This window comes from Sorex fumeus, unplaced genomic scaffold (genome assembly GCF_029834395.1).
Source record: "Sorex fumeus unplaced genomic scaffold, SorFum_2.1 ptg000095l, whole genome shotgun sequence".
Lineage (NCBI taxonomy): Eukaryota > Metazoa > Chordata > Mammalia > Eulipotyphla > Soricidae > Sorex > Sorex fumeus.
In genome coordinates this window covers 9,536,196-9,559,540 of record NW_026606152.1, presented here as the reverse complement: position 1 = coordinate 9,559,540, position 23,345 = coordinate 9,536,196, and the positions used below count along the sequence as shown (strand labels likewise).

Below are 23,345 nucleotides of genomic sequence, written 5' to 3'. Positions count from 1 at the left end.
GATACTGTGGGATCTTTGAAATAACATTCCTTTACTGACCTTTTAAAAATAGTGGACTGAAAAAAATACTGGCAGTAAGTTCCTGTTTTCACACTGTCTTGACTGTAAATCTGCTCTTTAAAGGAACAAAATAATGATCAGCAGACTGAAGGAGCTGGGCTTGTTCCTTGAAGTGACTTGCCACCCCAGCATTCCTAGTTTCCTTCCTTTGTGAAAGTCTTGTTGAGTAATTCCCCTGGACCTACTGGTATACACTGGTCAGTCATGTTCCGTTGTGTGTGGAGTGGCCGTGGGCTGCAACCGGACTTTCTTACCAGGAATCCGGTCCAGTTTCCACCAAGGCCACCATCGGTCTGCTTTCCCCTCACTACTTCTGAGGCTAATGTGAGTAGATCTGTGGTTTCAGTTTGAAAGTGTTGTTAAAACAGGACAGTGCTGGAAATAAAGAATGGTTCTGGTTCTGGTTCTACAGTTAGAAGTGACATTGCTTAACAGTTGTCATTCACTGCATAAGAACTTGGTGTTGCTCAGTTGTGACACATACTTTCAAGTCACATACTTTCTGTTTGTTGTACAGGTGACATGCATAGGAATCTTTCTGGAGGACAGTGGAAGCTCATTCTGTAGCAGTAGTTGATATCCCTTGGTAGCTTGTTGTTAACTTATTGTATGGCGCTCGGGACCTCGAGAGTGTTCTGGTACCCTCTTGAATGGGCCCTTTCTGGAGTATAGACCTCCCTGCCCTCAGGCAGTTATCTGAGCAGAGATGCTCCTGAACTTGAGTCTCTAAGGTTACTGCCACTTTATCACTCTCCGCCATGTGTAAGCCTTTCCACAGCAGCTCTCAGATGCCAAGAATTGCTTCATACTCCTGGATCAAGATCATGGTCTATAACCTTCCCACATTCATACAGCTATAGTTTTGCCTCTAGCAGTGATTTTAGAATGGGAGGGGGTGGTTGGAGAGTGGGCCTACTTTCCAGGCAGCAGGGCTTCCTCAGAGATCCAATACCTGTTCTGTGGAGTGTGGAATCAAAGATGTGCAGACCCACCCTAGTTAGTTGCTTGCTCTTGGGAATCTCTGAAGAACACGCTCTCTTTTCCCTGGAAAATCCATATGAACGTTTCGAGTACAAAACTCTCTGGCTCTGTGTGGCAGAAGTTAGGGGTTATGTTGGGCCATGCTGGGCTGTGCTCAGGGCTTACTCCCGGCTCTATGCTCAGTGGTCTCTCTTGGTAGGACTTAGGGACCATATGCGCTGGTGGGGTGTGGGTGTGTGGTAGGTGTTTGGTCATGTGCAGGGCAAGTCTTCACTCTCTGCTGTCTCCCTGGCCCCATTCTCTCTGCCATCATCCGGAAAGCATACCTACAAAGCCAAGTGGTTTGTAAACCTTTTTAAAGGGTAACTCTTCTACCTGGGTCAGCCTCCGAGTATGCCCAGCAGAAGGGCTGGTCAGATGCTTGCTGGAGATCTCAGGACTGTAATCTTGGTTTCCTCACAGGCCTTCATTTGTGGTATGTCTCTGTGCTGTGGTTTATGCTGGTGATGTTCCACAGCTGGCCGGGGTCTGACCTGTCTGCCCGATTTCATTTCAGCTTGGCTGATTATAGTTAGGATATTACTTAAAGAACAGTTCCAAGAAATCTTTAAAAAATGCCAGTGAGGCCAGAGTGATAGTACAGCAGGGAGGACATTTGTCTTGCACGTGGCTGCCCAACGTTGACTAGAGGCATTGTATAGGGTCCCCCAGGCACCACCCGAGTGAGCACAGAGCCAGAAGTAACCCCTGAGCATCACCAGGTGTGGCCCAAACTCCCCATTCGAATGCCAGCAGGGCTGTTAGTGTAGATCACAGGCAAGGCATGGGTGGGTTTGTGAAGACCAGGAGAAACCAGAGTAGAAGTTCTTGAGCATCTGATAGCATCTCTCACAATCAGATGGAGAATTAGAATTGAATTGGGCAGGACGAAATAAAGGGACACTTAAAATACTACTCTTAGATCCAGTTATCACACAAGACAGAGTTTAATAGCTGTTTAAGCCCAGACTTGAAAGTGAGGTGCTTGTTTTAGGAGTTGTATGCCAATTGTAAAATCCCAGTGTCTTGGTAGTTCTTTGTAAGTTTTATTTCAATTGCCAAGCCAAAGAAATATCCAAAATTATATTTATTTTGTTTGCTGCTCACAGTTTATGAATCCAAATCTATGTGTCTTGGAATCATATGTACAAATTTATCAAAAGAAAATTGCCTTGTTACCTCAAATTGATCCTGTGGTTTATCAGAGCAGCTTATTTTTTGATTACTCTAAATTTTACTATTGTGTATTCTCATGAAGAAATTGGGGAGACTTTCCCTGGTGAAGGCTGAATACAGTACCTCTGAATTGAGCTTTCAGCACCTCTGGACGTTTTCATTTTGGAATGTTGATGGGGAGTGGGGCGAAGAACAGGAACGAGGACCGCAGGGTGTGGAGTGATAGTACGGCAGGGAAGGCATTTGCCTCGTACTCGGTTACCCCGGGTTCAATCCTTGGCATCCCCTCTGGTCCCCTGAGCCAGAAGTAATTTCTGAGCAGACATAATTCCTGAGCGCAGAGCCAGGGATAACCCGAGCAGGTGTGGCCCCAAACCAAATAAACAAAAAGAAACCAGGACCACAGTCGGGACTCCAATGAAGGCACGCCCACTGGTATGTCTTAGCTCCAACCTGGGATCATTTCTACCTTCTGGTCATGGGAGGCTTTGTCATCAGATTGTTGCTAGGACCCCTGAGGAGTTCCTGGCTGTGGGTACTCCCCGTGGTGTTGGTGTTAGGGGGCTGAGGCGGACAGAAGCGTGGACTTCACTCTGCCAGGGACTTTGCTCAGTGCCTAGTGCCCAGTCCCGAGACCCAGACTTTGCACAGTGTGGCTGCGTTTGAAAATGAAACACTGTTCAAACACTGAAAAGCCAGATGTGATTGGTAGGTCACCTATTTTTCCCCCGTTAAAAAATAAAACACACATACATACTTTTACCATTCATAAGTATGATTCACGGGTATTATTTTGCATTGTTTCTCCAGTCATTTGCCACCATCCTTATTCAACACCTTTTCTTCATCCTACACAGAAACTATCTATTGAATGATTCAAGTGCCTTGTTTAAGTGAATCACAAAATCTGACCTTTTGCTATTGGCTGATTTCATTTGGTATAATATCTGCGGGTTCATCCACTTGGTGTAGCATGTAATACAGGTTTTATCTGGTCTCTCAGCGGAACGTCTTAATCGGGAACAGTGCTGTGGCTATGCGTCCTTCTGTCCTGCGGCCCAGCCTGTGGTCGGCACCTTTTGCTGTCTTGTCTTCGGGGTGCTGGTGGAAAGACTTGGGTGGCAGATGACTGCTCATGTCCAACTGGTGGCTGCTCCCGAGGGTGTGGCACAGCGGTGTGCAGAAGACACCTTCTCTCTAGAGCCTATGATCACTGCTTTCCAGGGAGAAGGCTCCATGCTGCACGTGCTGTAGGAGTGGCCGTGGTCCTCAGCACACCCAGTGGGCAGGAGCAAGCTTGTTACTGGACAGTGGAAGTGCAGAGACTGTCACACAGTGCTGAGTGCTGGGAACAGGCGTGGAAAGTGTCACCTGCTTTCCACAGCCGTCCTTTTCAGCCCACCTCCTTTCCTGACCCCCAGCTGTCTGTCCCCCTTATTCTTTGGGTCGACTTAGTGTCAGGTGTCCTGTCCTGTCCTTACACAGTCAGCGTACTTGTTGTCACGTGTGTCATCACTGTCCTCCCATTGTTCATCGATTTGCTCAAGCGGGCCCAGTCACATCTCCATTATGAGACTTGTTGTTACTGTGTTTGGCATATTGAATACATCACTGGGAGCTTGCCAGGCTTCGCCATGCGGGCGAGATACTCTCGGTAGCTTTCCGGGCTTTCCGAGAGGGGCGGAGGAATCGAACTTGGGTCAACCGTGTCAGCTGCATGCAAGGCAAATGCCCTACCCGCTGTGCCATCGCTCCAGCCATAGTGCGCTTAAATAATTGTCCTGCCTACTGACATCATAGGCTGGTCATTCCGTTCTCATCCCTGTCACCCATGCTCCAGACCACAGGCTGTGCCCTGCTCAGGCCTGCAGAAGGCTGTGGGTGTTCACACCATTTACCCAAGGACATAGTCGGTTCTGTGGTGTCTGTGCCATGCGGGAGGTCTGGGCAGCAGGGAAGAGGCCACTCATAGTCAACACTGTCCAGCAGATGTCACCCCCAGGATCTGGATCTCCCTCAGCCCCAGTTTCCCTGCCACACTGTCCTGGTCTGCATTCACCTGCTCAGCTTCGTCTGCCAGCTCAGCTGGGTGTCAGGGTATCTGTGGGTGCTGCCCACGTCTTTTGAGGCATTCCCAGAGCATGATCCACTTGTTAATGCAGTGACCAGGGGCCAGGAACTTCTTCCTGAAGTGGTGTCTCCTCCTCAACCCGACAGAGGTGCTGCAGTTTCCTCAGCCCCCATAGGAAGGAGGGATGCTGGGGTACAGGAGTCTGTTCACGCCTCCCTCTGATCCTGCTCTAACCCCCTGCGCTGCATACGCTCCACACGTGCTGCTGGATAAGGCCCCCAAAACAAAGCAAACCGAAACTCAAAGGGAAGGAAACTAAGGGTTCAGAACAAAGTGATTGTATGAGTTCACCTGGGAAATGGGTTGAACTCTGCCTGTTCTCAAACAAATCAACGCCCCAGGATTCCCTGTGTGTGCTTGCAGCTCCTTGAGAGGGTTCCCATTTAGAATGTGGGTGTATGGCTTTATGACGCCCTTTCACTCCTCTGTCTGCCCAGCCTTCCTTTTGCCACGCTTGGCAGTGCTCAAGCTCACTCCTAGCTCTCTTAGGGGTCTCTCCCGGTGGTGCCTGGAAGGTCAAACTGGGGTCATCAGGGCAAGGTCCTTAACTCATGCAGCGTGTTCCAGCCCTGAAAGCTCAGTGTTCCAAAGTGGAATGCTCAGATGACGCTATCACCTAACTTGCAGTTTCATTCCCAGCCGGCAAACTGGGTGTTGGGCACAGGACCCCCTGGGCTCGGGAGTCTCAGCTGTGGGCCTTTAGATTTCAGGCCTCCCTAGTCTTGGGACAGGTGTCTTGGTGACTTTGGTGTATGAGAGACTGTGGACTAAAGTACCAATTTTAGTCTGGTTCTTTCTAATGAAACCTTTCAGTTGTGTTGAGAAAGGGTTTTTTTGGGGGGGTGGGGGATGCCCAAGAGGACTTAGAAAAACCTGTCAAGACTCTGTCTTCCTGGCCCTAGGAGAATAGTAATCTAATGCTGTGTTCGGGATATTGTAGAATAGGTCTATGAAAGTATTCCAATTAAACTCCGAATGAGCCCAGCACGTGGTAAATACTGGACACATTATTATTCTTATTTTTCCTTAATGGAAAAGGCTGTGAAGTGGAGTTCCTTTAACTGTGTTAAATTTCCCGATTGTAATGAAACTACCTCCCTTTGCTCCGCTCCATGGAAAGGATGCCTTTTTAGGGACCAGATTTGCTTTGTTCTGTTTTTTTTTTTCTTTTTGGGTCATACCCAGCAATGCTTAGGGGTTACTCCTGGCTCTGCACTCAGGAATTACTCCTGGCGGTGCCTGGGGGACCATATAGGATGCCGAAGATCAATCCTGGGTCAGCTGCGTGCAAAGCAAATGCCCTACCCACTGTACTATCGCTCCGGCCCTTGCATTGTTTTTTATTTTATTATTTTTTTTTTTTTTTGGGGTCATATCTGACAGTGCTCAGGGTTTTTTTTCCTGGCTCTGCACTCAGGAATTACTCCTGGCGGTGCTTGGGGGAGGACCACATAAGATTCCAGGGATTGAAACTTGGTTGGCCTTGTGTAAGGCAAATGTCCTACAGGCTGTACTATCGCTCCAGCCCACTTGCTTTGTTCTTTAGAACTCACATTCGGGGCCTGTAAGTAGGTCAGGGCTAGCGGAGGTCCTCTGCATGTGGAGGCCCTGATTCGGTCCCCAGCACTGCCTCATCCTGCCTGTATGGCCCTAAAACAAAACCACCATGTGAAAAAGCTCCGAGTCATCCTCAGATCTATTGACCAAGTTCTGTGGGTAAAGGGGCAGGTCAGATGAGCCCAGAGCTTCATGTGTGGCCAAGTTAGTGCCGTTACCCCTTTCTTGGTGCTCAGTTGCTGTCTCTCGCCCCCATAGGGTCGGGATCAGAGCCGAACCCTTACCTCAGCTGCCAGGCATGAGACCAGCACAGAGAAGAGAAGCAGCCAGCAGCCTGGGCTCACCCAGGTGTCGTTTGCTGTCACTCATGCCCACACAGGGAGAGCCACTGGGGCTGGTGAGTCGCCTCCAGGGAGCGCCCTTGTGTGTTGGCTTCCGCAGCCCTCGCTGCAGGACTCTGCTCTGTGCTGTGCCACATGTTGGTGTGACATGTGAGCCTGAGCAACGCTGATGGCTGCAGACAAAATGGGGTGGGGAGGGGTGGCTCATGTCTGTCTAATTCTGAATTCTTCCTTTCTATGGCACACTGATGTTTGCTGTGCGTTTGCTTTAGAGGTAGTCCTCTTGTACATAACACATTGTTCTATGGGAGCTCCTTTCGTTTTTAGTGTACAGATGCTTTTCTCAAAGAAAAGCAGGGGCTGGAGAGATAGTACAGTGGTTAAGGCATTTGCCTTGCATGCTGCCACATGGGTTAGATCCTTGGCATCCCATATGGCACCCTGAGAATCACCAGGAGTGACCCCAGATGCAGAGCCAGGAGTAAGCCCTGAGTACTGCCAGGTGGCGCATGCATGCATACACACACACACACACACACACACACACACACACCCAAAAAAAAAAAGGAAGAAAGAAAGAAGGAAAAGAAAAGAAAAAGGAAATCAGGAAAATACTTTTTTTTAAAATGATTTTTTGGTCACACCTGGAGATGCACAGTGGTTACTCCTGGCTCCTGCACTCAGGAATTACTCCAGGTGGTGCTCAGAATCGAACCTGGGTCGGCTGTGTGCAAGGCAAATGCCCTACCCTCTGTGCGATCACTCCAGCCCCAAGAAAATATTTTAAAAGCAACATCTCTGCCATTTAAGTACATTAAATGGCATGATGCAGAGATTCACGAATGAATCTCGCAACCTAGCAGCTCGCCCAGAGATATTCTGGACCTTGTGCCAGGTCGATTCCACCGGGTGCCTCATATGGAACAGGCGTCATCCCTCCACCTCCAGAACCCAGTGAAAAACCCAGGTATGCCAGACCAGTGACTGAAAACTCCAGGCTTCAAGGGATTGGGGCTGGGCCGCTCCTTCCCATCTCCCCACCCTTTCGGGGTCCTGGCTGTCATGCCCACAAAAACTGCCGGGTGCCATTTAAACACATTAACGACCATGATCCTGAGACTCACGGCTGAATCTCAGAACTGAGAAGCTTGCTGCAGAGATGTCTCCAGACCCCAATTACTTAAAATTTTAGAATTCCAGCAGTGACATCTCATGCTATTCATAACAAGCAATACAAAATAAATACAAAATAAATTATCTTACCATCTGCCTGTGGGGCAGGCTTGAGTGGTGGTGGGAAAATTCGAAATAATGGGAGTGGGAAGATGTAATCGTGGTGGGATTGGTGTTGAAATATTGAATGTAATCAATTATTGTGAACAACTTTATTAAAAATAAAATTAACTGGGTGGCAAAAAAAAAGCGCTGCATCTCCTGAGACCAGCAATATACATCAGGTGCCCAGCACATGGCTGACTCAGGTTCAATCTCTGGCTCACCATGTGGTCCCTCAAGCACCTCTAGAAGTGATCCCTGAGCACAAAGCCAGGAATAACCCATGAGCACTGGCAGGTGTAGTCCCGCCCCCCGCCCCAGGAGAGGAACCCACAAAAGTAACTTGTCTGCTCCTCACTGCAGGGGAGAAACTCAAAGGGATGGGAAAGCCTCAGCAAAATAAACTGCCACAGTTCCCACCTGAAACAGATTGAATTAGGGGGCTGAAGCAATAACACAGAAGGTAGGGTGTTTGCCTTGCACGCAGCCGACCTGAGTTTGACTCCCACCATCTCATATGTTCCCCTGAGCTACCACGAGGAGTGATTCCTGAGTGCAGAGCCAGGAGTAATCCCTGTGCATTGCCGGGTGTGACCCAAAAAGCAAAAAAAAGGAAAGAAGAAACAGATTCAATTAGAGAAAAGGGTACTGAGGAAAAACAGAGAGACACTCTCCTCTAGAAAGACAGGAGGGCGGCCTGACACGTGGGGGGAGTTGGCTGCTTATTTACCACCAGAGCCATAAGACCGCACCTGCACTCACACCAAACAGTAGGGATGGAAGCTGGCACAGAGCGGAAGTGGGGGTCGGCAGCGTGGCGGACAGCAGGGGTTGTGATGGGCATGAAACCCCACCATGAACAGTGTTGCTCATCACAGCCCCTCAATAGAAACCAAAAGGGAAAAAAAAGATGTGAATTCAGAGTAAAGCTGTTCTGATGAAATATTCAAAGGAGCTGCCAGAGGTTCTCTGCATTGTCCTGACTGGACATTTGTGATGATGGTCAGGTGAGCACTGCTGTTACTACAGGTCAGGCGACAGAAAGCCTCTGAGGCGCGGACAGTTGTCCTTTGTCTTATCCAGCAATCTGCTGGGCTGGGGGAGCTTCAGTCCCGGGGGCCCTTTGGGGGACCCTGTGATGCCGGAATTGGGCTGGGGCTGCCTGTGTGCGACAGTGCTGTCTCGGCCTGTGGAAATGCTGAGATGTGATGTGTTTCCCTCAGTCTTTGCAAGCAGAAGATTTCCAGGATCAGCCAGAATCCTGTCGAGAGTTCTTAGCAATTATGTGAAAACCACGAATAACTGCTTTCTTCACATTTTCTCTTGCAGATAGCAATGGTCTTCAAAATGAAGACTCTGGAAAATTTTAGGTTCTTTATAGGAACTACAAACATGAAAGGAAAGACAATTTTCAGAAAAAAATTTTTTTAAAAGTTTGTTTACAACTGACACTATTGACATTTAAAAAAAAATTAAAGAAGATTGTATTTATGGTGAAAGTGAACTGGACTAACAATGAGGCCAAAGACTTTTCCTGCCACGACTTACTCTGGAAACAGCCGGCAGCGCTTGCAGGAGATTCGAGAAGGCTTGAAGCAGCCGTCCAAGGCCTCGGCGCAGGGGCCATCTGCGGGACCAAGCAGCGATGCCCCCCTGGATGCCAAGGTCCTGGGGGCCAAGGACGCTGCCCGGCAGCAGCAGATGCGAGCCACGCCCAAGTTCGGGCCCTACCAGAAGGCACTGAGGGAGATCAGATACTCCTTGCTGCCTTTCGCCAATGAGTCGGGCACGTCTGCCAGTGCTGAAGTGAACCGACAGATGTTGCAGGAGCTGGTGAATGCCGGGTGCGACCAGGTGAGTTCTGGCTCCCGATAGCTGTGGCTGTGAAGGGGTCTCTCTACTTTGAAGTATTTGGGGGCTGAGACCCCCAGATCCCATAAGTAGATCCTTGAGCCGTTTGACACCTTCTTTCTGAAAGGATCTGTTTTAGCTGCTTTTCCTTTTCAAGCCAAATCCAGGTGTTTCTCGGGCTTGAGAGAGAGTACAGTGGGTGAGTCATTTGGCGTGCACATGGCTGATCTGGGTTGGATCCCTGGAATCCCATATGGTACTCCGAGCACCAACAGGAGTAATCCTGAGTGCAGCATCAGGAGTAACCTCTGTGTGTCACCAGGTGTGGTCCCCCCTTCAAAAAAAAAAAAAGCAAAAACAAATAAAACCAACAAATCTAGACTTTTCTGAGTATTGAAGTTTTTGGGCCTGTGCTTTCTGTTCTGAAAGTTAAGGATTTTTACAAGGTCCATCCTCTGGGGCTTATTGGGATGGACCTGCCAGGGCCAGAGACTGGTTTTCTTTATCTTGTCTTTGGTTATACATTTTTTGACTTAGTTAAGGGGAAAGTTGATAATTTCATGCAACTAGTCCTTGACTGTTTTTTTCTTATTAAAATAATTTACATGCACACACATGCTGTGAGAAGAGATGTAAGGAGATGAGAAAGATTTAGAAGCTTGAGCAATCAAAGTAGTGGCATACAGCCTAGCTCCCTGCGTGAGATGGAACATGCAGGAACGGAGATGGTAACAGGTACAGATAAACATGTCATGGCTATGATCCTAGAGTGACCCACATGCTGGATGCAATCCTGTTGACCTGCAGCACTTATTAAAGTCCATATTAATTACTTCTAGTGTCCAATAAATAAAACATCATTTGTGGGGTGCCCAGAGAGATAGCCCAGTGGGCTGAGTGCGTGCTGTGCTGCAGTTTCTGGTTTTTTTTTTTTTTTTTAATGTAGGAGTACTACTGGAGCGATAGCACAGCGGTAAGGCACGCAGCCAACATGGCGGACCCGAGTTTGATTCCTCTGCCCCTCTCAGAGAGCCCGGCAAGCTACCGAGAGTATCTTGCCCACACGGCAGAGCCTGGCAAGCTACCCGTGATGTATTTGATATGCCCAACACAGTAACAACAAAGTCTCCAATGGAGACGTTACTGGGCCTGCTCGAGCAAATCGATGAAAAACGGGAGGAGAGTGACAGTGACAGGAGTACTGCTATTTATTCAGCCACTAATTAGCAGATTGAATTGTGCATGAACTCCACCTTACTTTTTTTTTTTCATTTTTTTATAATTTTATTTATTGAATCACCGTGAGAGCAGTTACAAAGCTTTTAGGTCTAAGTCTTGGTCATACAATGAAACATCCATACCTTCACCAGTGCCCATTCTCCACCACCAAAAACCCCAGTATACCCCCATCCCATCATATGCAGTGTCTGGTTTTGATCCCCACTCCTTGAGCACTGACAGGAGCAGCCCCCAAGCACCGAGCCAGGGTAACCAGTGGGCCCTTCCAATAGAACAAATCAAAACTGCCATGTGTGTAATGCAGTACTGTAGCACTGTCCTCCCATTGTTCATCGATTTGCTCAAGCAGGCACCAGTAACGTCTCCATTGTGAGACTTGTTGTTACTGTCTTTGACATATTGAATACGCCATGGGGAGCTTGCCAGGCTCTGCTGTGCGGGTGGGATACTTTCGGTAGCTTGCCGCGCTCTCCGAGAGGGACAGAGGAATCAAACCCAGTTTGGCTGCGTGCAAGGCAAATGCCCTACCTGCTGTGCTATTGCTCCAGCCATTGTGTAATGTAATGTTGTTCGTTGATTTGCTCGAGCGGGCCCAGTAATGTCTCCATTGGAGACTTTGTTGTTACTGTGTCTGGCATATCGAATACGTCACGGGGAGCTTGCCAGGCTCTGCCGTGAGGGCGAGATACTCTCAGTAGCTTGCCGGGCTCTCCGAGAGGGGCGGAGGAATCGAACTCGGGTCGGCCATGTTGGCTGCGTGCAAGGCAAACGCCCTACCGCTGTGCTATCGCTCCAGCCCAATGTAATGTTACTAGCAAAAAATCAAATAGCCTAATGGAATAACTTTTCCTTTTTAGTTGAGGCAATACAGTAGTGTTAATGATCATGGTTTTGATCTGCAGAGTTACTGCACCTTTGCCACCACCAAAGTGTCTGAGCTCCTCTGGAATGACTTGATTGCAGGAGCGTTTTACAGCTTTTTTCGTTTTGTAGGCAGTGGCACCACCTGGATTAGGACCTGTACGGGAAGGCTGAGTGACAGCTTTTGCCCAAGCCAAACCCGTGCTTTATTACCATCTGCCTCCTTAAAAGTTTCAACTGTAGGAAAGTGGAAATAAGCTACTTATTTTGCTGCCTTGTGAGGGTTTATGCTCAGAGTAGCATGGCTTGCTCTGGATGGCTTGCTCAAGTCCTGTTGGTTGGTATCTTTCTGCTCCTGGCATAGCAGACATGTGAAAATACTAACAATACCCTGTTATTTCTGATAGTCTCAGCCCTCTTGTAGAGCATTACAACTCAAGACTTGACATTTCTCAGATGCTGTTTGTGAAACTTAATTGTGCGATTTTGTTGGTCACTTTCTCAAAGCTTTGGGACGCACTGGGATTAATTTGTGTGTGTGTAGCGAGGGTTGTTTTTATAGAGTTGTAGTAAGAGTTGTTTTTGTAAGGTAGGAGTAGGGTGAGTATGGTGTGTTAGCAGCAGGAACTGACAGCACAGTCCTGACTTTCCTCCACAGAACTCAGTAGCTTTGGAAGCAGGAAGAAGTTGGCGGAGCAGGGAAGTTGCAGACTTGCAACACAACAAAGTTTAGAACTTTCTCCTGTAAATCACTTGAAAACAAAAGAGGTAACCAGAGCCATGGTGTTCTTTGTAGGTGTTTCAGCTGTGATAAAAAGAAACAAGTCAAGCAAATAATCCAGAATCAGGTGGGCTCTCATTATAGTTAAATCTATTAGAGATAATTACAGTGCAGTACATAATGAAGCTGGTGCTGGTTTTCAATAGAGTAAAATAAGAATACAGTAAAAATTAGCATCATGGCATCAATAAAACTCCATCCACACTTAATTTATGTTAATTGCCAGCAGTGAGGACTTTGTTTATTATGTTTAATGCTCCTGAAATAGTTCAGTATGTATATAATACTACTTTGTGATTTAAAACATTTCCATCTTCATCTTTACCTCCCAACTCAGTTTTCTTTTGGTTTAGAAATTTGCTTTCAGAGTGTTTTGGTCAGAAAATCATTACTGGCATCTAAATAATGTGAAAGAAGAATGGGGCTATGCGTGTCATGGAAATAGGAGTCCCGGGATCCCAGTTGTGATGGGTGCAGGGCTTAGCTTTGTTGCAGCTCCATCTCCTAATTACATTGCCTTTTAACTTAGGTTTGGTTTTGTTCTCTTGTATTTTGAGTTTAACTGGCATTCTTATCCCCCTCTATTTAACAATGGCAATAGTTGCCATATTTTCCCAAGGTCTGACCTGTATTTAGTTATGATACATATTTTATTGATTGCAGGTTCACACACATTTCCCCCATCATTTTACTTGGACCATGACCTATTGCAAATAATTGTGTTTATAAATGAGCACATAATTTAAAAGGCTTGAGCAGTAGCACAGTGTGAAGGGCATTTGCCTTGCACCTGACCCAGGTTCAATTCCTTCGTCCGTCTCGGAGAGCCCGGCAAGCTACCAAGAATATCCTGTCCGTATGGTAAAGCCTGGCAAGCTCCCCATTACGTAGTCCATATGCCAAACACAGTAACAACAAATCTCACAGTGGAGATGCTACTGGGTCCGCTCGAGCAAATCAATGAACAACGGGAGGACTGTGCTACAGTGCTACATAACTTAAAGCCTTTTCTTTCTCATTTTTTTTTCATTTTTTAAAAACCTTATTAAACACCGTAGTTTATAAAGTTTTTATAATGCTATTGTTTCAGGCATTCAGTGTTCCTACACCAATCCCATCCCACCACCAGTGTGACCTTCCCTCTATCAATGTCCTCAGTTTCCCACCCAACCCTCACACCGACCCTCTGAGCAGCACAAAATAATTCAGTTTCCATTGCTTGTTACAACATAATGGAGAGTGGAATTAGCTATTTGTTAGTTCAGTTACATCTCGGTGGTGAAGTCATTGTCTGAAGATTTGCTGGGCCTTTCTGGTGCTGGTTTCGCCTTCTGTGTGATTGTTTCCTTCGCTGAGCACAGTGGGCTTCCGTGCACCTTCCCATCGGGTTTGCTGTGCTCCTGCTGGCTGTCCGGGCTGTGAGAGGTGAGGTGTCATGGCATATACGGTCGCGCCTTCCAGCAGCCGTGGAGGTAGGAGAGTCTGGCAGCTTGGCGCCTCTCTGAGATCAGTCATGAAGTTGTGGTGAAACTGTGGGGTGTGTGTGGGGGGCTGCTGGGCTTCAGCAGGGCAGGGAGTGGGCCACACCCCTCCCAGGAAGTCCCCAGAGCTCTTGGCCCTGAAACCTGTGTACCTGGAAGTTTGAGCAGTATGTTTCTTCTGAGATTCGTCTTTTTTGTATTTTTATAGAAATCATTCATAAAATTCACTTAATTTGCCTTATTTTGAATTTTGGGCTACAGCCAGGAGTGCTCAGGGTTTGCTTCTGGCTCTGTGTTCCGGGGATCATGTGTGGTGTCTGGGATCAGCCAGGAGCCCTTGTTCCACCTGGGGTTGACTGCGTGCAAGGCAAGTACCTTATCTCCTCAGCCCCTTCAAAAGCAATTGGTAAGCTCAGTGAATTTCACTGAGTGCATCACACCTATATAGCAAGACTGTATAGGTAGATTTTAAATAGAAATATTTTAATTGTAATATTTTAAAAATGAAAAAAAAATTGAAAGACCTAAGTACTTCTGTGTAATATAAGTATATATCAAATGACACAATGTTCACAATTGTTTTGCACATAAAATACTAGAGACAGGAAGGCTTCTATAGGAAAACCAACTGTATCTTTTCATTAGTGTTCCCTAGGTAGGGGCTGTTTCCTCTTGTAGTGTGGCGCTTTCAAAAATCACTGTTCTGTTTTGGCAAAGATGTTAGTGGCTAATTATTTCCTGCCTCCCGACCTGCTCAGGAGGCCCAGCCCTCCCTGTTCCCCACCAGACAGATGCTGGGCCAAGAACTATACCAATGCTGTGGTACAGGGAGTACCCAGACCCCTGCAGTGCTCGGGACCCCCAGGGCTGCACCCCGCAGTCTTGACACCCCTCTACCCACGTGAATTTTCTGACTGCTCAGAAGCATGTGAACATGTTCTCTTCGTGTGTGGCAGTGGGTTGTGTCCTGGGTGCTTATTTGCAGTGTGGCAGGGTATTGGCAGATGCCACAGGGCCTTGGGGCAGGCTGAGTCTTTGCTAGTTGAGGGTGTCCGGGGCTGCCGCCGCCCCGGAGCAAGCAGAGCCAGAGGCCCTTTGTTGCTCCTGTGGGAAGACAGATGAGAAACCCTTTGAGAATAAGGAACTGTTCACATCCCTTGTTCAGTTGACATATACTCTCTCTCTCTCTCTTTTTTTTTTTTTTTTTTTGCTTTTTGGGTCACACCTGGAGGTGCTCAGGGCTTTCTCCTGGCTCTGTGCTCAGGAATCATTCCTGGTGGGACTCTGGGCACCCTGTGGATTGCCAGGGAGCAAACCAGGGCTGAGCACAGGCAAGGCTAGTGCCCTGTCCGTTGGACTCTCCAGCCTGACATAGGCTTTTTCTAGTGGGTGACTTTCATACCAGCTGGTGTCCTCGGCTCCTCTTCAGCCTATGGTGCTGGGTCTTATAGCTCTGTGGGTTCTCCGATTTGAAGGTGCTATTTCTTTCATTCTTTTTCTCTGGGGGAGGGTAGGTTGGGGCAACACCCAGCTGTGCTCAGAGGTTGCTCCTGGCTTTGCACTCAGGGATCACTCCTGGCGGTGCTCAGGTGACCATGTGGGATACCAGGGAACGAATCTGGATTGGCTGCATGCAAGACAAATGCCCTCCATACTGTACTATTGTCAGGCCCTGAAGGTGCTTTTCTTGTGCGGCTGTTTTGGGGCTCCTGCCTGGCAGAGGCTGGGGTGGGCCTGGGCCCGAGCGCACACGCTTGTGTCCACTGCTTGGGCACATCCCCGGTCAGTGCCAAGGACTCTTCAGTCCCTTGGCCTAGCCACTCCTACCTTCTCTGTCTGATGGCTGCATCACTGCCACTCTCTTAAGCCTGACTTAATCCAATTTCCTCACTTTATTCTCTGTGTTTAAGCGATTCAAATCCTGAATGAGGGTTGGAAGAAATGTCAACAGAGGCACAAATTGAGTTTTTTTTTTTTTTTGCTAGATGCTAGATTCTAGAGCTGAGGGCATGGAATCCATCATCTCTTATGGGTGGGGGTGCCCATAAGAGACAGGAGGACAATCTCCTTGCCTTAGCAACCAAATGGCATGGTGCCTCAGCCCAGTCCTCCCAAGGAGACAGCAGATGAGTGCTCGCAAGAGGCCCCCATGTGGTGGTGGCAGCAGGCTGCCTGCAGGGGCTGCATTCCTGGTGCTGATGATTCTGGAGTCCTGCAGTGGCCGTGTCGCACGAATCCCCACTGTTATCCCAGTGTTTCCAAAGCAGATACAGGGACCAGAGAGATAGTACAGAGGGGAAGGCGTTTGCCTTGCATGTGTCCAGTCCGGGTTCGATCCCCAGCATCCCATATACTCCCCAAGCACTGCAGGGGTCATTTCTGAGTGCAGAGCCAGGAGTAACCCCTGAAGTTGCTGACTCTGCCCGCTCCTCCCCCCACAATTAAAAGGTAAAGGTAAAGGCCCTCCCATTGATCGTTGATTTGCTCGAGCGGGCCCAGTAACGTCTCCATGGGAGACTTTGTTGTTACTGTGTCTGGCATATCGAACAAATAAAATAACAAAAAAGGCGCATCTTGAGGTGGTGGTGGTGGTAGGGGGTGTCAGGATGTCAACTGTCCTCCCTCACCTTGTGTTTTTCTTGCTTGTTCTTGTTTCACACCTAGCTGTGCTCAGGGCTTGCCCATGGAGCTGCTTTCAGGGGTCACTCCTGGTGGGCTCAGGGGTCAAACACAGGTTGGCCACGTGTAGGGCAAGTGTACCCTGCCTCTTGCTCCAGCCCCATCTCCTGGGGTTTCTGTGGTAGGGGTGGGCGTACCTGTTGCTCCCGATGCCCCAGGAGATGCTTCTATGTGAGGTCGTTTGGCCTCGTCTTCCCCCAGTGCACTCTGGTCATGCTGCTCAGCTCTGGGCTTGCTGGTATTCTGACTCACAGCATGTACTTCCTGTTGCTGAGGGTCCTCCTGCAATCTGGAGGGACTTTGGGCTCCTTCCCTGCTTCTCCAGGAAGCTGCTCTCAGCATTGCTGAATGGTGCCTGGAGGAAGCGGGGGACCTTTAGAGGTGGCTCTGCCTCCTCTGTCCCAGGCAGGACACTCCCCTACACCTGCGGACACCTGAAGACGTGAGGTACAGCTTCGCCTCTCACCGGTGAGTTGTTTAGCTTGAACAGTAGCATCAGGGAGAAACGTCAGTGCCAAACAGCGCTTCCCTTCTGTCTGTCTTCATGCCCTGACTGGTCCTACTTCTGGGTCCCTGTATTGTCACACAGGGACTGTGTGGCTGAGAGGAAAGGGGCTCTGATCACATGCGCGGTTCCCTCCCCTTCCTCTGGAACCCCGACTTCGCCCCACTGTCTGAACAAGAGGAGAAGGAACAGAAGTGCTGCAGTTGGAATGTCAGTAATGCAGGAGGAAATCGCATCACAATGGCTCTGGGTGTAGCAGTTCCTCGCACCTACCCCCACCCACTCCTTTGTTTCTTTGGTTTTGTTTTGTTTGGGGGCCACACCGGAATCACTCCTGGAGAAATTGTCTTTATCGTCCTGGTCAGCTTTCACCGAGATGGAGCCTGTCCCTCTGATCAGTGCCCGCCCCGCTCTCCCCACAGCCTCCCTGCTGCTCCTGCGCAGAGCCCCCACCCCTTCCTTCTGTGCTTGGGCCGAGAGCTGGCCTTGCTGGGCAGGGCCCTCGCTGCCCCTTGTCCTGCTGCTGATGTCCCCCTTCCCCCTCCTCCCCAGCCCCGGTAGCTTTCTCACCACTGTTCAGATTCCTGCCACTGGTGCCCCTTACCAGGCGGTACCCACTCCTCTGGAAGGTGCCTCTGCAAAGACAGAGGCAGTCTGTCCCTGCCTTGGTGTCCTCTCCTTGCATCCTTATTTCCTTTCATGGACTGATTAGACTTTGTTCCGTGCACTGAGTTGACTGTTAGTGGATCCTTTTATTTATTTTATTAATTTATTTTGCTTTTTCGGATCACACCCGGCGATGCTCAGGGGTTACTCCTGGCTTCGCTCTCAGGTATTACCCCTGGCAGTGCTCAGGGGACCATGTGGGATGCTGGGAATCAAACCTGGGTTGGCTGCGTGCAAGGCAAACGCCCTACCCGCTGTGCTATCGCTCCAGCCCCAAGTTAGTGGATCCTTTTATATTTTAAGCCCTTTGGGGCAATGGCCTTCCTCTGCCTTTTTTGAACAGATCTCCATGACTTCACCTCGTAGTTTATGCATTGCTGTAGTGGCCACTCTGTTCAATTGATTTAACTTTTGGCTGTGAAGGGCTGGAATGATAGTACAGCAGGTAGGGCGTTTTACTTGTGCTGGCAGACCTGGGTTCGGTTCAGGCACCACAATATGTGATCCCTCGAGCACTGCTGGGTGTGAACCCAAAACAAAACAAAACAAAACAAAGAGCATTTGGTATTGAACCACCTCCTGCAAAAATCTTTATGGGTATCACTAATTTCCTTAGTATACTTTTGTTTTGTTTTGCTTTTTGGGTCACACCTGGCGATGCTTAGGGGTTACTCCTAGCTCTGCACTCAGGAATTATTCCTGGCGGTGCTTGGGGAACCATATGGCATGCCGGAGATTGAAGACAGGTCAGCCGTGTGCACGGCAAGCACCCTACCCACTGTGCTATCGCTCTGGTCCTCCTTAGTATACATTTTACACGTGGAATTACTAAAGCTAATGATAAGAACATCTTATAATTTCTAAATTTGTATCACAAACTCCCTGGGGTTGGACCAATAGCACAGCGGGTAGGGCATTTGCCTTGCACACAGCTAACATGTCCGACCCAAGTTCGATTCCTCCGACCCTCTCGGTGAGCCCAGCAAGCTACCGAGTGTATCTCGCCCTCACAGCAAAGCCTGGCAAGCTACACAGTAACAACAAAGTCTCAGGATGGAGCCTAGTGGGCCCGGAGAAAATCTATGAAGGGAGGACAATGATACAGTGTATCACAAACTCCCTAAATTATTGGTTTATTTATGTTTCAAACCCTGCCAGAAATGAATACTATTATGAACACTATTGCCATTGCCACTAAAAGACAAAAGTATAGCTGTTCATCAGGCCAGAGAAAAATAATCAGAGTGAGACTTCTGCCTGTGGGACCCTGAGTTCAGCCGCCGCTTGCCTGGCCTCCTGGCACTGCTGGAGGCATCACCAAGCACCAGGGGGCACTAGGTGTGGCCACAAACCAGAAACAAAGCGATAAAACCCTTTCAGCAGTTTGTTCTGTATTCTTAATTGGGACACTAACTGCATGATAATAGTAATAGTTTTTTAGTTATATGTAGTAGAAACCTGGTGGTAGGACTGTTACTCAGTGGTCCATTTTCCTATGAAAAATGAGATATAGAGGGTTGGGGCAGTAATACAGTGGGTAAGGAGCTTGCCTTGAACGCGTGCGTCCCATATGGTCCTCCAAGCACTGTGAAGAGTAAATCCTGAGTGCAGAGTCAGGAGTATGCCGAGTATCACCAGGTGTGCAGCCACCCCCCACCCACCCCGAAATAGAAAATTAAAATCACTTAATCACTTAACTTCCCGTTAGTCGGCAATTTGCTCGAGTGGGCGCCAGTAATGTCTCCATTTGTCCCTGTCGCGTGCTAGTGTAGCCCAATGGCATCCGTTCGCTCCGGGAACATGAAGGGCCTCAAACCGATCGTTCATGATCTTGACGAAGAAGTCTGACCATCTGGTAGGTGGGCGGCCACGCGGTCTCTTGACATCCCATGGAATCCAATCAGTAACAGCTCTAGTCCAACGGTCGTCTTTAAATCTCATTACGTGACCAGCCCATCTGATTTTCGACACCTTGGCAAATGAGACAGCGTCCCTGATCCTTGATGGTCGACGGATGTCAGAACTCCGGATTCGTTCTCTCATTTGAGTGAAACATGATATTCCAAGCATAGCTCTTTCTATTCTTCTTTGGGAGACCTGAATGGCATTCTCATCTTGTTTGCGTAGGACCCAGGTCTCTGAGGCATATGTTAATGCAGGAAGAACAGTGGAATCAAAGAAATGTGCCCGGAGCCGGAGGTTCTTCGTCCTCTTAGCTATTTCTTCGACGTTCTTGAAGGCATTCCAAGCCGCTCTCTTCCTCCTGCGCAGCTCGGGTGCCAGGTCATTTGTCATGTTGACCTCTCGACCTAGGTACACATAGCTGTTGCATTCGGAGATGGTCGTTCCATTGAGAGCGAATGGGGCGTCAGGAACAAGGCTGTTTCTCATAAACATTGTCTTCGTAAGATTCAGCTGTAGTCCTACCTTTCCACACTCACGGTCAAAGTCGGCCAGCATTTGTGCCGCTTGGCTGATGTTTGGTGTTATTAAAACAATGTCATCAGCAAAGCGGAGGTGGTGTAGTTGCCGACCATCTATCTTCACTCCCATTCCTTCCCATTCCAGTCGTCGCATGATGTTCTCGAGGGTGGCACTGAAGAGTTTCGGTGAAATGGTATCACCCTGCCGCACCCCTCTCTTGACATCAACGATCACTTCTTTGTAGAATGGTGAGATCCTAGTAGTGAATCCGCAATACAGCTCACGGAGGATCCTGATGTATTGGGCTTGAATGCCCTGATTGGCTAGGGCTTCAATGACCGCTTCCGTCTCAACAGAATCAAAGGCCTTCTTTAAATCAATGAACGTTAAGCAGAGCGGCATCTTGAACTCCCGAGAAACCGACACTACTTCCACTACCCAGCCGTTGCCACACTCCAGGATGCTTTCCGGACCCGCGCGGCCACTTGCGGCCGCGCAACACATCATAAGACACTAAATACCCATCTTCTGGAATTATCGTACCATATTTGATAGGGTTCAAATATGGTAACACCTACAAGGGTGATTAGAGGTCACCCCAAAAGCCTCTATCCCTCTCAGAAAGACTGGCAAGCTACCGAGAGTATTCCGCCTGCACGGAAGAGCCTGGCAAGCTATCCACTGTGTATTTGATATGCCAAAACCAGTAACTACAACTGGTCTCATTCACCTGACCCTGAAGGCTTCACCAACATGGCAGCACTGAGAAGGATGAGAAAGGAGAGGCTGACAAAATCTCAAGGCCGACCTAGGCTGCCACAACGAAGGAAGACAAAAATGATCGTCTGCACTTTCAATGCACGTACGCTAGCATCAGATGCATCCATCGAGGACCTGATGGTACAAGCGCAAATGATCAAGTACGACATCATTGGTCTGACCGAGACAAGAAGGCACAAATCTCACCATGCCGTTTTCGACACTGGAGAAGAATTGTTCCTCAGAACATGCGATAAAAGAGGTGTTGGAGGCGTCGGTGTCCTTGTCAACACAAACGTGGCCAAGAGCATTGATTCATTCGAATGCCTAACAACCCGAATCAGACGTTTACATTTGAATAGATGTGGCTCACTGCCTGCAGTTTCTATCTTCGTTGTCTACGCACCAACATCTCATTATGATGAAAGAGAAATCGAGAAGTTCTACATGGAGCTAGAGAAGTTCTATAAAGAAGACCACACCTTCTACAAGATCATTGTGGGTGATTTTAATGCCAAGATAGGACCGAGATCAGCTGAAGAACTTCACATCGGGACCCATGGCCTAGAATGGAACGAACAGGGTGAGAGACTGTCTGAGTTCATCATGTCGACCAAGACCATTCATGGGAACTCACAGTTCCAGAAGGCAGAATCTAAACGATGGACATGGGAGTCTCCCGGTGGACAATTCCACAACGAAATAGACCACATCATATTCAATCGACGGTTTTGCCTGACTGATGTCGCTGTTGTCCCAAAATTTCGAATGGGATCGGACCACCGTCTCCTTCATGCAAAATTCTACTTCACAGAGCGGGGAGAAAGGGCTGCAAAGTTCAGAAAGAGAACTCCCAAAATGACCACCAACTGGGAACTCTTTGGTACTATTGCGGCAACATGGGAAGATGCCATTGTTGACAACATTGACGAGGAATACGATCGACTGGTTCAGCACCTCCATGAATGTGCAAGGAACGCCAAGAGAGAGATAGCCACAAAAAATCGCCTATCTTCGAAAACTCTTGAGCTAATTCGCCAGCGTGGTTTGGCGCATGCCTCAGGCAACCGCAAGCTAACGTCCGAGCTCGCAAAGCAGTGCAGAGATGCGATCAAGGAAGACCTCAAAGAGAGAAGAGCAGAAGTACTGGTAGATGAGGCAGAAGCCGGGAAAAGTATTCGTAACGCCCGCCTGTCCTTCGCCAACTATAAGACCAAGATGACTGCCCTCCGACGTCCTGATGGATCCATCACATCCTCCAGAACGGCAATGGAGAAGATTATCCATGACTTCTACTCAAATCTCTTCGATAGCCATGTCCACTTGCCGACATACCAAATTCCACAGGATGGGTATGTCGTTCCCAACGTTCTCCCTTCCGAAATCCGACACGCCATTTCGTCAGTAAAGAAACAAACAGCACCCGGCCCAGACAAGGTCAGACCTGAACACCTGAAGAACCTGCCGTCAGTACTCATCAATACACTGGCTCGGCTCTTCACTCGCTACCTGTCTGAATGCAAGGTTCCGTCCCAATGGAAAACCAGCAGGACCGTACTACTGTTCAAGAAGGGAGACATCCATGACATTGGCAACTATCGCCCGATCTGCCTATTGTCTGTCATCTACAAGTTGTTCACTCGAGTCATCCTGAATAGGATTGGCAGAACACTAGATGAAGGACAACCATGCGAGCAAGCAGGGTTCCGCAAAGGATTCAGCACCATCGACCATATCCACACGATAACCAAGCTCATTGAAATAGAAAATAAAAATTAAAATATGTTACAAGGCCAGATAGATAGGAAAGGGGCAAGCCTTTTGCTCTGCATGTGACTGACCCCAGTTCTGCCTCTGGCACTGCATAGGATCCCCCGAGCACAGAGCCAGGATCTGCATGGCTGGATTTGGGTGCCTGCAGTCCAGGGTTTGGGGTGTGAGGGCTGCAGCAGGCAGCAGGATCTCTGGGAGAAAGGGTGGTCCCAGGAAGAGCGCCATCTCTGCAGCAGCATTGTGGGGAACGCTACAGGTGTGTGTGTGTGTGCGAGAGAGAGAGAGAGAGAGAGAGAGAGAGAGAGAGAGAGAGAGAGAGAGAGAGAGAGAGAGAGAGATGAGGCCCCAGGAGACAGCACTGGCTTTCACCTGCTGTGTGTGGGGTGTCCTACATGTGCTGGCTCCTGTGGATTCACACTTGGCCTTTTCTTCCATCAGAGTCTCTTTGCTTCTTTACGTCCATGGCCCGTGTGGGCCACCGTGTCCTTGCAGATGGCTGGTGTACTCCATCGCACAGAGCGTTGCGTCTCAGCCACGTTGCATCAGCACTGTGGCTAGAGCGAGTCATCTGGTCTTCCCTTCCCAGTGTGTGGTGCTGAAAGAATACTGCTGCCCAGACCACAGCCCCGAGGGGTCAGGCCACCCGGTGAGAAGCAGGCAAGTCGTGAAGGATCCCGGGTGCTGGGAGCTTGCAGCCAGACTGGGGACACAGTGACTGCTGCCTCCTGCCCGGCTCGCACCCACATGATTATGGCGCCAGCACAGT

General features: G+C 48.8%; 1 protein-coding gene across 1 annotated transcript in view; it reads left to right on the top strand.

Moving 5' to 3' along the window:
• The window catches only part of LATS2 (large tumor suppressor kinase 2), a 61,182-nt gene that overhangs the window by 3,573 nt on the left and 34,264 nt on the right, over positions 1 to 23,345 (top strand). Inside the window, exon 2 of the mRNA XM_056133018.1 lies at positions 8,890 to 9,414. Within this exon, the coding sequence (XP_055988993.1) occupies positions 9,076 to 9,414 (339 nt within the window). The 5' untranslated portion in view covers positions 8,890 to 9,075. The remainder of the gene's footprint in view (positions 1 to 8,889; positions 9,415 to 23,345) is intronic.